Source organism: Dama dama, chromosome 5 (genome assembly GCF_033118175.1).
Source record: "Dama dama isolate Ldn47 chromosome 5, ASM3311817v1, whole genome shotgun sequence".
Classification (NCBI taxonomy): Eukaryota; Metazoa; Chordata; class Mammalia; order Artiodactyla; family Cervidae; genus Dama; species Dama dama.
In genome coordinates this window covers 106,322,925-106,336,196 of record NC_083685.1, presented here as the reverse complement: position 1 = coordinate 106,336,196, position 13,272 = coordinate 106,322,925, and the positions used below count along the sequence as shown (strand labels likewise).

The following is a 13,272-nucleotide window of genomic DNA, read 5'->3' as shown; positions in this document are numbered from 1 at the left end:
TGTTTAACTGTCTCACCCCTAACACGAAGCAGCTTAGATGTGTGTGGACTGGTGTGTCTCATAGGATGGGTACAAGTATATAAATATTTATATGCTTGGGTTTTCTTTATTTTAGAGTGTGCACCGACAGTTAGACTTGTATAGTTGTGGGTCTGTGTGAGAGACAACCACAGTGCTTTTATTTAGGGTATTGCCATTCATCTTTGGGTGTGTAGATGTGTACACATCACAGCATATACTCTGTATTTGCAGAAATATAAATGAACCTCTGTTCGTGGAGGGATGCTAATGTGAACATCCGTGTAGACACCGGTGTGCTGGTATACGATAATGTATCTGTTGTATTTGAATAGAGTCCCTGTGAAGTTGTATACCTGTGGCCACAGAGACACCAGCCCAGCAAGGTCTTGGATACTATTTAGGGGCAGGCCCTGCACACAGGCTGGAAGATGAGGCCACGAGCCCGGCTTGCCGTATTCCTAGCACCCGGCAGGGAATTCCCTGAGAGGAGCAGCCATCAAACTGGACTCGCTTCCCACTCCCAGATTTTGTCCAGCTTCGTGCGAGGCTAAAGCCTCACGCGGCGCCAGGAAAGGCGGGGCGCCGCACTGGCTGAAGCCCAGACGGCAGATCCCTCCTTGGGCCTCGGGGGCCTGCAGGAGCTGCGGTGTCGCAACCGAACCCGGGCCCCTGCCGGAAGCGGAAGCGAGGACGGGGCGGGGTGCGGGGGGTGCGGTGGCGGTGAGACGCAATCGCGGCGGTCGCGGCGTGCCTGGCCCAGGGCGCCCCGCGGGGGCGTGCGCGCCGCGCGCGTGCTGGGCCGGCTGGGCGCCGGGCGGCACCTCCTCCGACCCGGCGTCTGTTTACCAACATACTGCCGGCGCTCGGCAGCCACGCATTCCGACGCGCTGAATAAGCTGCGGGACTGGCGGGCTTTGTCCGTAGCGGCAGGGTCATAACCGCCGCGCAGATCCCCCAGAGCCAGAGAGCGCGACCGCAGGTTCCTTTCGCCCCCGCAGCCACAGCGCCTCCGCTAAGGCACTGCTCCCCTCGGCCCTTGGGCATTGCCGCCCTGTCGACTTCCTTGCCTTTGTGCCGTTATGACCAGACTGCCCCAATCGTCCTGCAACCCCAGCACCTCTCTGCAGCGGACCCCGAGAGAGCCGGGCATGGGGAGTTCGCACCGCTCGCCTCCCATCTCCGGGTTCTGAATTTCCCTACCCCGGGCTGCCCCGGGGGCGGGGCCGGGGCGGGGAGGTGGGGGGGAAGGCCCCGGGGGCAGGCCTCCGTGAGGTCACCGCATGTGGTAGCCAATCCGCTGCGTTTAAGTGGGCGGGGACCCCGTCGGGTCCCGGGAACCGAACCCTAGAGCCAGCCGAGTGGGGGCCCCATGGATTTAGGGGGGAGGGGAAAAGTCATGGGGGACACCCTACCCACCCCGAACCCCTTTCCCAGGCGCGGGCTCTCCGCTGATGAGGCTCAGAGAGGCACTTTCCCCGGGATAAGTGTGGGGAAGGCTGGTTGAGGGGCTCATCCGGCCCCAACGCCTGAGGCTCGGAAAAGAAAGAGTTGGCGGAGGGAGCGGACTCACTGCCTGGCCATGGCCTAGGCCCTCGAGCCCCGGCCCCGGCCGCAATGACCTCTTTGCCCTGCCCCCTCCCTGGCCCTGACGCCTCCAAAGCCGTCTTCCCGGACATCGCCCCCGTGCCATCGGTAGTGGCTGCCTACCAGCTTGGCCTGTCCCCCGCAACCGCAGCCGCCTCCGATTTGCCCTATTCTGGGCCGTATGGCCACCTTCTGCCCTATCCCTACACCGGGCCGGCGATCCCCGGAGACTCCTACCTGCCCTGCCAGCTATCCACGGCGCCGTCTCAGCCGGCTCATCTAGAGCGGGAGACAGGTAAGTCCCGCTGCGGCGGCTCTGCCCACCTCTGGGTCCTGCTCCAGTGAGCCCCCAAACTTCGCCCTCGCCTGGTTGGGCGCAGCTGGCGGGATTCAGACCTCACTCAGATTCCAAGGGATCTGGGGGTGGGGGGAGGGCGAAGGGATGGGGCGGGAGACCGGGAGGAGGGGCGGGGGCGAGCTGATCTAGGTCTGTTTTCAAGACCGACCTGGTTTCGATTTGCAGTGTGTGAAGCCGGGTGGCTGGGCTCCCTACCCCACCCCTTGGGGCAGCAGGGTTGTGTACCTACTTGTAACGGAAAACTGAAACAATCCAGATGGGGGTGTAGGTGCCTAGCCTCTTCCCTAGGATTCTCTCCATCCAGCACTCCTTCTCTCTTCCATGTCGCCCCTCTCCCAGTTCTTGCCTCAGAAAGCAGTGCTCAAGCCAAAGCCTGATAACTAGAAATCAGGTCCCAGCTGGAAGGCAGTAGAAGTGGGGGCGTATTCTGGGGCCCTTCCCCTTCTCCCCCCTGAATGTGTCAGACAGAGACCAAACACTGACCTGGTAGAGTCTGGGGCTAAGACCCTACTGCCCATCATTGTAAGAATGTAGCCACAGGCGGGTCAAGCAGTCTCTCCTAGTAGATCTCAGTCTTCCAGCCAAAGAACTGGCCATTCCTGTTATCTACACCCCTTGCCTTTGGGGTAGGTCAGGCCCCAGTTCCATTGCCTGGAGCAACTTTGTGCTCACTGGGTGGCCTCAAAGAAGCCTTGCACAGGGCTGTACCCATGCAACACAATACATCCATCCATCTGTCCTGGCTTGAGTTTAGAGCTTAGTTCCCCTGCACTCCCTACCCCCACCAAATTGCCCCCACAACTGCCTTTGGCAGTTTCCTCCAAGGATGCACACTCACTTGGTGACTTAGCTGGAGTCAGCCCAGGACCAAGATGTCTCCCTCCCTTTCCTTGTTGCTCCGCTGAAACACATGACCTCATACACATCAGAGCCAGGAATGACCCTGGAGATTCAGGAGCTCAACCTTCTTGATGTACAGATGAGCAAACTGAGGTCCAAAGAAAGTGTGGATGAATCAAGGACACAGCCTGTTTTTCAGGCTTGGCTCTTGCAAATTGGCTTTCATGCATCAAGCCAGAAAAGAGGATTTTAGGGAACTTCCTCAAAGCCCCCCAAAGTTAACTGCCTTCTGTTCCAAAACTGGAGCTGCTGCTTTTCTGCTGCTGGGTCTGTGGTTGGAGGAGGAGCAGCTGAAGGTGGGATGGGGGTGTTCTACTAATGATCTGGTTTCTAAAAAACCGAATCCCTTGGTCTCTTCAGTATATGCTAATGTGGTACATTTGTGTGTGCCTGTGTGTCTGTTTAGTGGGATAGGAATAAGATAACCCTGTCCTTAAGAGAATTCTTGGAATTGCGGTTGGTATTTTCAGTCCTGTCTTACCTTCCCTTTTCTTGGTTTAAGGACTAGAGTGGAGAGTTCCTTTTCTTTACAAAATTTCCCCGGATCCAACGAAAACCTCACTGAACCTGAGGGATTTGGCTCAGTCTAGATTAAATGATTGGGGTGTGAGAGAGGACTTGTGGGGTCTTCCTTTTGTCCCCCTTTTGTTCACCCCTGCCTCAGGGAGAGGTTTGGCTTTAAGTGAGCTGTGTGCCACCGCCCCGATGAGCAGCAGGGTGCTGCGCTGCCTCGAGGGAGGCCCTCGCGCTCCCGAATTGCGACCTGGGCAGATTCGTCCTGACTTGCTGCAACTGGTGTGGAGAAAGCAGCGGTGGGGAAAGGAACTGGGAGTGGGGTCGGCTGGGAGAGGTAGGGTGAGGAGGGCGTTGAGAGTTTCGCAGCTGAAGCAGGCTCCCTGCTGTCTCTGCCTCAGGGTTTGAACTGTTCAGTTTTTGCAGCCCAAGAGGTGCGGGTGGTCGCTCCGTGGCTGGCCCGGGGCGGCGAGCAGCAGGGTTGAAGCAGGGGAGGCCCGACAGGCGCGGGCGGGAGCGGAAACCCAACGGTTTTTCTGGAAATTGGCTGAAGCGGGGGTCGAGGCGGGTGGATCTGAGAAGCCCGTAGCGCCGGAGACCAAGGGTGAGGGATGCGGGGGAGGTGAAGGCACGGGGTCACCGCGGCCAGACGAGGGCGGGGGACCTCAAGTGTGGGTGGGGTGAGCCCTAAAGGAGGAAGAGGGTGGGGGGCGGTGGGAGACGCGGTCGGACCCTCTCTGCGTCTAGGCGCCCGGGGCCCGGGGCCCGGGGCTCGGTCCGCTGAGCTCGGCGGCGGGCAACGAACCCTAAGCACGCGGACATTTCGGCCGCTCCGTCCACCCCGGCCGTGTCCTTTGCACGAACGGTCTCAATGTTCCTTAGGGTGGTGCAGGGTGGGACGCTGGAATCGGAAGAGGGGAACTCCTTGCCCTCCCCATCCCCGGGCCGAGCTGTGACCCGACCGAGGTTCCTCGAGGGGCTGAACGGGAAGGCAGAAGGTGGCCGCATCTCCCGCGAGCCGCCCCGAGGGCCTGCGCTTTCCGAACCCCGGTCACCTGGCGTGCCAATCGGGAACCCCTCTGTGAGTGCAGCCGGGCGGAGGAGGGGGCTGTCTTGCCCCAACCGGCTTCTAGGGCCCCTGAAAGCCTACTCTTTCAGCCAGCCGGCCTTGGGGGAGGGAAGAGATGTCAGTTTTCCTGGAGGGTGTGCCTCAGGAAGAGGCCCTCACAATACGGGAGGTGATGGCAAAGCCTGGGGCACTTTCCACACTCTGATGCTGGGAGGACTGCGCATCCTGGCGTTCAAGTCAAGGCCCACTCTTGTCTGGCCCCTCCGACCGCCCGTCTTCCGGCAGCGGGGAGGCTGCCACGCAGACACTGACTCTGGCCTCTGAACAGTGTGTCTGAGTTCCCTCCGCCCGGAATGCCCTTCCCTCGTCCTCTGCAGCCTCGCCCCAGCCCTCTGCCCCGCCCCGCCCCAAGCTGGCGCCACCACGCGCGGCTGAACTCTGCCCTCCCGCCGCGGGGCGCCGCCCCTACCCTCGCTCCGGCCCTTGGCGCAGCTCTCCTAGGGTCGTAGGACCGTGGAGAGTGGCAGCTCCCTGAGGGCAAGAGCTGCGGCTAGTCCCACCCGGCACGCAGTGGACGTGGGGTTTGAAAGGAGGGTGAGCGCAAGGTAGAGCAGGGCCGAGCCCGGTGCCTGGGCTTTTGCTAATTCGTGGCCGGAATGCAAACGAGATGCAGATGAGCCGTGAGACGGCGCGTCCGCCCCTCTATCCCTGCACTCACCGTCTCCTGCCGCCCCCCTCCCACCCCAGACTCGGAGAAGCCGCCGCTGTCCCCGGAGCCCGCGGAGCGGCGCCCACAGGCCTCGACCAAGAAGCTGCGGAAGCCGAGGACCATCTACTCGAGTCTGCAGCTGCAACACCTGAACCAGCGTTTCCAGCACACGCAGTACCTGGCGCTGCCCGAGAGGGCCCAGCTGGCCGCACAGCTCGGCCTCACCCAGACGCAGGTGGGGCCAGTGCCATCCTCCACCAACCTTCCCCAAGTGTGTTCCCTGGGAACTCACCCTCAGGTGTGAATGACTGATAAGTCCCCAGCCTTATTTTCGCAGTTCTCTTAGCTGGCCCTGAGTAAACTGGGCGAGTGTGTTAAAAAGGGTGGGGGGTAGGAGGGGATGGGGGATGGAAAAGGGATGGGGTGATTCAGGGCATAGAGGACAGTACCCAGACTGGGAGAACTGGATACTAACTCAGAGGCAGGAATTCAGGGCCTTCAGGGGCTTATGGAGGCCTGGAGCCAATGTTCCCAACATCTGCTCTTCTCCCAGGACGAGTGACTCCCTCTTGCTGAACCCCTTTCCTTTGGTCACTCCTCCTGATCTTCCACTGTTTCCCCTTTTCTCCCCATAGGTAAAGATCTGGTTTCAGAACAAACGCTCCAAGTATAAGAAGCTCCTGAAGCAGAACTCTGGAGGACAGGAAGGGGACTTCCCTGGGAGGTCCCCCTCCCTGTCTCCCTGCTCTCCACCTCTTCCAGCCCTCTGGGATCTACCCAAGGCAGGGGCCCTGCCCACCAGTGGCTATGGCAACAGCTTTGGAGCCTGGTATCAGCATCACTCCCCAGATGTCCTAGCTCCACCTCAGATGATGTGAGTCTGAGGAGGAGCAGGTCAGGCCCCAGCCTCCTACAGAGCCCAGGCAGGACCCAGCCCACTGGCACCCTCTCTGGGCTGGGAGGAAACCAGATCCAGATGGGTTTTCTCAGGAGGATGAGGAGCTAGAGGAGGAAAAGGATGGGATGGTGAGTCCTTTCCTCCTTGCCTCATAACCCAAATAGCCTTAGCCTTTGCCCCACCCCCACCCCCACTCAGGACTGGACACTTTCCCTCCAGTCAGAGGCCCTGGAAAAAAACTTATTGGCTGGAGTTCAGACTTCCCACGACCCCTAGTCTTGTCATCCCTTCTTGAAATGACTGCAGTCCCACCACAGCCTGGGGTTCAACTAGCAACAAACACTGAGTGTTTTTTCTCTTTGTGTGCCCTGGGCCTTGCCCAACCCATTGATGTGGACAGAAGTGGACATCCAGAGTCCTCAAGTTGACCACCACTGAGACACACCCACTGATTTTTCTAGATTTTTTTTACCCCCATAACTGATACATCTATTTACCATCCTGTGAAGAATATGGGATACCAAAAATGTGGACTTTTGTGGACCTATGGGTAAATTTTGCTCCTTTCCTAAGAAAGCCCCTCTTTCCCCCATGTCTTCTCACTTTGAGTAGATAATGGATCCAATTATCCATCAAGTTCAACAAGTATTAACAGTCTGATTCCCATCGCGAATACCTAAACAAATCCACATGCCTACACTCTCTGGAACTCAGTAGGGTAACACTTTGTGGAGAATAGGGACAAACAGACTCTTGGATGTTTAAGTAGAGATGTCCCAAACAGGTGGGGGTGAACCTAGCAATTCAGTTCCTCATAGCTGTCTCAGTCCAAAGGAACTGCTCATATTTATATCTAATCTGACTAGCAGCGCTCCCCGTGCAAGTTCTCAACATCCCCCATATCATGAACATCCAGAAATTAAAGTTTGTACAGAAACCCAGGCCTTGGCTGAGGTCTGTTCATGTTCTGACTTCTGGAGCTGATTGCTCAGCTTTCTCTTCTCTCCCAGCTGACTCTTTCAGCACTGAACTAGAGGCACAGAGTCCTCTACCTCTACCTGGCTATCTGGTTCTAGCTCTGGAATGTTCTAATAATGTCCACATTTTCAGACACGCCAGTGTGAAACCAGAAGATGCTAATACTGGGAATGATCAAAGTCTGAGTGATCGTTTTAGCAGATGCTCTCCTGGCCTAGTTCTGGAGGAAACCGGATACTTCTCTGTGTCCACGTTGAACCCAGGGAGAGTTCCTGCTCACCTTGGGAGAGGACACATTCATTGAGCCAGTCCAGTCCTCCCCTGGGAGAAGTGTCTCCTGGGGGTGGAAAGGTCCAAACTCACCTAGTGGAAAGGGGAGCAGGAGGGAGAAGAGAAGGAAAACCCCGGAAGGAGCTGGACCTCTCCATCTAGACATGTGAAGAGCGCCTGTTCTGTGTTAGGTCCTAGGGATTTCAAGGTGACTGAGGCAGACCCTGTGGGCTAACAGGGAGCTAGAGAATGACCAGCCACTTGTGTGGTAAGTGCCAGGCTAGGGAAATACAGGGGAGAGTGAGGGCATAGTACACACACACTTACACTCTCTCTCTCTAGCAGGGGGACTGAGGACAGGGTTGGCAAATAATCCAGGGAATCCAGTCCAGTCTGGCCCGAGGCCTTGGAGGAGGGACCTCCAATGCCAGGCTAGAAGCTCCCAAGTCAGACTTCCCTCTTACTACCTAAACCTTTCCCCTAGCAAACTGGAAAGTCCACCCAGGCACTTCACGCCAACCCAGACTGGATACAGACAAGCCCAAGTTGGAGTATTATGTAGGGGAGGCAGTGGGAGCCCCCCACCTCAGGACCCCTGCAGTCAACCACTCCGAGGCCCTGAGGGGCCACCCCCTACTCCTCAAAACATACATGGAGTGGTCTTTGGGGGTGGCAGATGGCACAGGGTGGACCAAAGCCAAGGTCCAGGAGCAGGGAGGAATGAGGATGCCAGGAGAAGAGACACCTGCTCCCTGCCCATTGACACCTTCTCCTGCCCCTGGCCACCAACCCCCATTTCCACTGGCTTTCCGTGGCCCCAGGCCCAGGTTCCTCCTCTGGGTCTTCACTGAGGCCACAGGTCCTTAGGGCAGCTGTTCCCTTCCACAGCACATGGCTGCACTCTTCTTTCCACAGACCTGAGATAAGATCTACCGCCCCATCTCGGAAAGCCTCCAAAGGCGAGATTAATTGGACAGCCCAACACAAGTCGCATCGTTAAAACAACAGCCTAAGTTGTAAAGTCAAGTAGCAGGAGTATAATTACTCTTCTAGCCAGAGGTTCAGCTGAGCTGAACATGACAGAGCCCCCCTCCCTTTCCAGCGGAAACAGGAATCCTTGTCCATTTGGGAGCTGGTCCAGTTTCCCTGGGCTCCTAACAGCTGATGGGAGTGGACCCCAGTGGGAGAGGCACCCCCTTCCCTTCCCACAAACCATTGGAGCTGCAGGAAGGGAGCCTGGAGTTCCTTTCTGTGTGGACACCTCTCTGGGAAAATTGGGTCATTAAGGGAGGGGGAACACTATAGAATGGTTTATAGCTGGAGTTTTGGCCTCCAAAGAGTCCTGCTCTGCTGTGTGACTTTTGGAAAGTTGCTTAACCTCTCTTTCAGCCTCCTTTTCCTTCCCCCAAGATGGGAACTTTAATAGAATCTGCTTCCCAGTGTGGTTGTGATGTTGAAAAGAGATAGTGCTTGTAACATGTTGGACATGGTGCCTGGAACATAGTAAGCACTCATTAATAATAAATGGTGTTTATAGCTGCTGTATGTATTGAAGAGGAGGGGTCACAGCGAGGCTGAGTTCATACTGCCACTGCCATCCATTCAGAGCAGGCAGGAGAAAGGGGGCTGAAGACTAGAGAACTCCACACATCCTGGATCAGCACCTCTGAGAGCCGGACACAGGCAAGGTCCTGAATGCAGAACACCAGCAGCTGTGCCTAGAGCTCACTCTCTCAGTTGCATGGGTCTCAACCACAAGAAAACTGACTTGGGGCTGTTCTTCCCTCTCCCCCAAGGCTATTTTAAGACATGTTCCCCATCTCTCCCCCAACAAAATGAGATTCAATTAATTCAATTAAAGCAATTTTGGGAGCAGCTCCTGAAGGCTTGCAATGTGAGATAATTACAAGTAATTTGCTGCTGTGAAGAGAAAAAGGGCACACGGGGTCTGGGGGGAAAGGAGTTAGCCCCCTCCCCACCAAGCGCACACAGAGGGATTCCACACTGCCATCTGAACTGCCCTCCCATTGGCCAAATTACTTGCAGGTGGGAAGAGGGAGCTTGTGTCGGTGGGAGGGGGCTGGGAAGACAGAGTGACAGACTGCCCCTCCCCCCCCCCCAGATCTGCCCGGCAAGATGGGGGTGGGGAGCTGGTTGTTCCCCCAACAAAAAGTCTGCATATCCCTAGCAGCTGATTACTCAGCTCCAAACCTCACTTGGGTTTGGATGCCTGAACTTGCCTCTGGGATTGTATCCAGAGTCAATGGAATGTTATCCGGGTAGCCGAGGCTTGTGTAGATGGGGCCTTAGAGATCAAGGACTTCCCCAGAATGTATAAGGGATGTCGGTAGAGAGGGGAAAGGACAGAGAGGACAAAACTTACTTTTTGCCTCCAAGCAGGTAACGATACACCCCTCTTTTTCCTCCCCTGATCTGATAATCAGCTTTCTAGCTCTGCCTGGCATCTAACCTCAGCTCTTGCCATTGTCTCCTCTCAGCTTTCTGTCGTTGGGGCCACTGAAGCTTATTCCTTCAGAAAAGTATCTTGCAGGTGTTTCCCACCCCTAATTGTCACCTGGGATAACCCTTTCCTTACCAGGACTCATTTGGCCTGGGGGAAGGTGATGGTGCCAAGAGGGGGCTGGTGAGGAAGGTGGGGAGAGGCAGTGGCCAAGACCAGTGTGTGGGGATGGGCTTCAGGCCTCTGCAAAAACTCCTTTAACCCCTGGTTTTGAAGGGTCTAGGGTCCCCCTTCACCTGGGAACCTCTGTTCCAAGAGATGAGTAATGTTTTAACAATTAGGGTGGTAAAGAAAAATTCACTGACCCCAGAGTATTTCTCTTTCATATCTTCCCATCTCTCGCATCTGTCTCTTGGCTTCTCCCAGGTCAAGGAGGGGTGAAGAGGAGGGGCCCTTCAGTTCTAGTCTCCCCTCTCCAGTCCTTCCCCCCACCTCTTCTCTGAGTAGCATTGCCGTTGGACCTGGGGCAGCCAGGGAGAAATTCTGTCAGCAAGTCCCTGGGCGACTGCTGTCTCTCCCCTTCCAAGATGAAAAAAGTTGCAGAGAGAAAAGTGGCTGCCTCTTCATGCCTTCCCTTCCCCCTTTCCTGGCCAGCTCAGATTGCTTAAAAGCAAGGAATTAAAGTTTCTTCTACCCTAAACCTCAAAGTACAAAAGCCCCAGACAAATGCACGGAAACGGACAGATGTAAGGACCCAGGCATGGGGTCATCATAAGTACACACACAGCCACCCAACAAAGTGCACGCACAGATAGGTGGATACATTGGTGCACATGGAGTGGGCAGAACACACGAGACACACGTGAGCCTTCCACGCTTACACGCAGACATATTTGGCAAGTACACTCCAGGTTACATACTCATAGAGAGAAGTATGACAGAGGGATGAACCAAGAAGGAAATGCCCAGGGACTTAAACATATGCGGAAACAGACTGAAACATCCCCAGAAATACACAGACTAGCTTCCCTATGTGTGAGCTTCTCCCTTTCCCTTCTCATCCCCATCCCCTTTTCCTGACTGTTGATCTATTTTCTGGGACTATTTCCCTGGTAAGCAGTTGGTGAGGGAGACTGAATGGCCACAGAACCTGATAATTTGATGATGAATTTATTTGCTTTGTTCCCTGAAGCCTTGCCTGCTTCCCTTCCCGAGCTCCCGTCCCAGCCATTCCTGGCACATCCGGTGGCTCTGAGATGTAGCCACAGAGTCCAGCTCTGGCACAGAAACCCAAAGGCTGTTTTCCCGGATGGCTCCACTGAGCCTTCTGTGCCCTGGCCCTGACAGCAACTCAAGAAGGAGGGGTTGCAGGGGTTCAGGGTGGTGAGGAGAGCATCGCTCGGTTTCTACTTGCTGTGTAACCTTGGGCAAGTTACACACCCGCTCTGAAGCTTAGATAATTTCCCTTCCTAAATCTCTGTGTGTGTGTGTGTGTGTTTGTGTGTGTGTGTGTGTGTGTAAGGGGCTGATGTGTGTCCACCACCACTTTCCACTCCAGTCTGCAGCACTACAGCGCAGCCTGTGTCTTCTGTCAGACTGGAAGCTCCCAGAGTACAGGGCTTTGCTTTCCCCACAGGACTGGATGCCTTTTCAATCCCCACAGCTTGACGCCTCATCTCTAAGGTCCTCAGCCCCACTGGCAGCCCGGGGGATGTGTCTGCCAGCCCAGGAAGGGAAAGGAGTTGGCCTCAAGCTCCTCCAAACATCAAGGTTTCTGGAGGACAGAGACTCACAGAGCCAGGCCTTCAGCCTCTCTGGCCCCAAAATGGAGAGATTACTTCATTTCCACTTTCTGTGGAATATATGTGGAATATATTCCTCTGAGCTTCATCTGAACCGTGCCCTTTCAAGAGTTCAGATGAGTTTTGGGTCAAATCTTCGGCGGGCTTGAGGACTTCCACTCTGGCCTTTAGCCCCCCATCCTCTCCCCCTCCCCACTTCAAGCTGGTGAATAACAGACGGGCCAAATCGTGAGGCTAGGAGCATGACATCTCGATAATCCCACTCCGATCATGAGGCTCCTTGGGGGGACCCTGCTCTGCAATCCCCTCGGGCCTGGCAGCCCGTCCCTGTGATCATGTTCTCTGGCCTGTTTCACCTTACATGTCAGGACCCGTGCTCCTTCCTCAGACTGGAGGTTGCCAGAGAGCAGGGCACCAGCCTCCCGTCTCCGACTGAGGGGCTTCCCCTTCAGGGCTTCCTTTCTCTGCCGGACACCCCCTTCCCCAGGCCTGGTGCTCCCTCTCTCTTGGGGATGGCAGGCCAGGATTAGGTGTGGATAGGGCCATGAGACCCTTGCCCAGGTCCTACCCCTCCCACTGCCCACCATGTCTGCCACAGAGCCACCAGACCACTCCTTCAGATTGGCCCCAGGAGCTGCTTTCTCTGCCCCTGCAAGCTGGGGCCTGCTGCAGACTCCTCCTCCCAGCCCTGAAGCCACTGGGAATTCTTTGCTCCAACAGATCCTGGGGGAAGCCAGACTGCGGGAGGCTGCTGACATGCCTCTGCTGGGCTCCTGTCACATTCCCCAAGCCCACGGGATCAGCTGGACCCACTGATGGAGGCTGCTCCCACCCCTGGTGACGTCTTCAGGTCCTCCCCCCTCTCTCCCAAAGCCTGAATCTGCCCTGGGACTCATCCCTGCTTTCAATGCCCTGCCACTCCCAGCCCCTTGGCAGCCCCATCTAAACAATATGAACTATTTCCCCTGGCCCCTTGGAAAATAAAATGTGTTTCCTCGTCCAGAGGGACTTCATGGAGTCCCTGGAATGCAGACACTCAGCTGAGAGGCTCTGGACAAGTCGCTTTACCTCCTGGATCTTTATTTCCTCACCTATGCAGTGGGGATAATGATCAGAATGTCTCAGAAGGTCATGGAGACAGAGAGAGCCCACCCTAGATGTGCTGTGAAATACACTAGGTATGCCAGGATGTACAGTGACCTATTCCTTTGCCTAAGTTCTCCTTTGACCTACCAACTCACCACATAATGAAGAGTATAGTCATCCTCAGGAACACAATAAATAAAGAGCCAGATGCCCAAGTTCAAGTCCAACTCTATGACCTTTTTTCTTCTTTTTTTTTTAATTTGAGGTAACATTGGCTTATAACATTGTGTAATTTGGGCATGTTTCCTAACCTCTCTGTACCTTGCCTTCCTCATCTGGAAAATGAAGATAATAATTAACAGCCTGTGCTTTTCAGGGTGTTGAGAACTAAATGAGTTAAAACACAATAGCCTCTAAATACAATCAGGATTCAGCAAGGATTAGTTGTATTATCTCTGACTGCCAAGCAAGAAAAACCTTTTCTGTCTCTGTCCCTGAGGGATCTTGTCCAGTTATCCCTGTTCCTCTGCTGGTCTCCACCTGTGAGCAGAACCCCGGACCGACTGTCTTCCCCAAACACCCCCATGGCGAGAGAGAGTGGTGGGCTGACAGAGCTGCTTTAT

At 55.7% G+C, this 13,272-nt stretch overlaps 1 protein-coding gene across 2 annotated transcripts; it reads left to right on the top strand.

The window, feature by feature from the left end:
- Window positions 1-1,339: 1,339 nt before the first annotated feature.
- Window positions 1,340-6,994, top strand: DLX4 (distal-less homeobox 4). Of its 2 annotated transcripts, none has more exons than XM_061143770.1 (3): window positions 1,340-1,900; window positions 5,193-5,389; window positions 5,790-6,994. In XM_061143770.1, exons 1-3 carry the CDS (start codon window positions 1,636-1,638, stop codon window positions 6,030-6,032), a joined length of 705 nt encoding a protein of 234 aa, XP_060999753.1. In that variant the 5' UTR covers window positions 1,340-1,635; the 3' UTR covers window positions 6,033-6,994. The 2 variants fall into 2 exon arrangements, with proteins under 2 accessions (XP_060999753.1, XP_060999752.1); XM_061143769.1 differs by having other exon boundaries at window positions 5,193-5,452.
- The last annotated feature ends 6,278 nt before the right edge of the window (window positions 6,995-13,272 follow it).

Coding starts and splice junctions, on each gene's coding strand:
- DLX4 (XM_061143769.1), top strand. CDS start 1,636: ATGACCTCTTTGCCCTGCCCCCTCCCTGGCCCTGACGCCTCCAAAGCC. Junction 1,901..5,192: donor TCATCTAGAGCGGGAGACAG/GTAAGTCCCGCT, acceptor CTCCCACCCCAG/ACTCGGAGAAGCCGCCGCTG. Junction 5,453..5,789: donor CCCTGGGAACTCACCCTCAG/GTGTGAATGACT, acceptor TTCTCCCCATAG/GTAAAGATCTGGTTTCAGAA.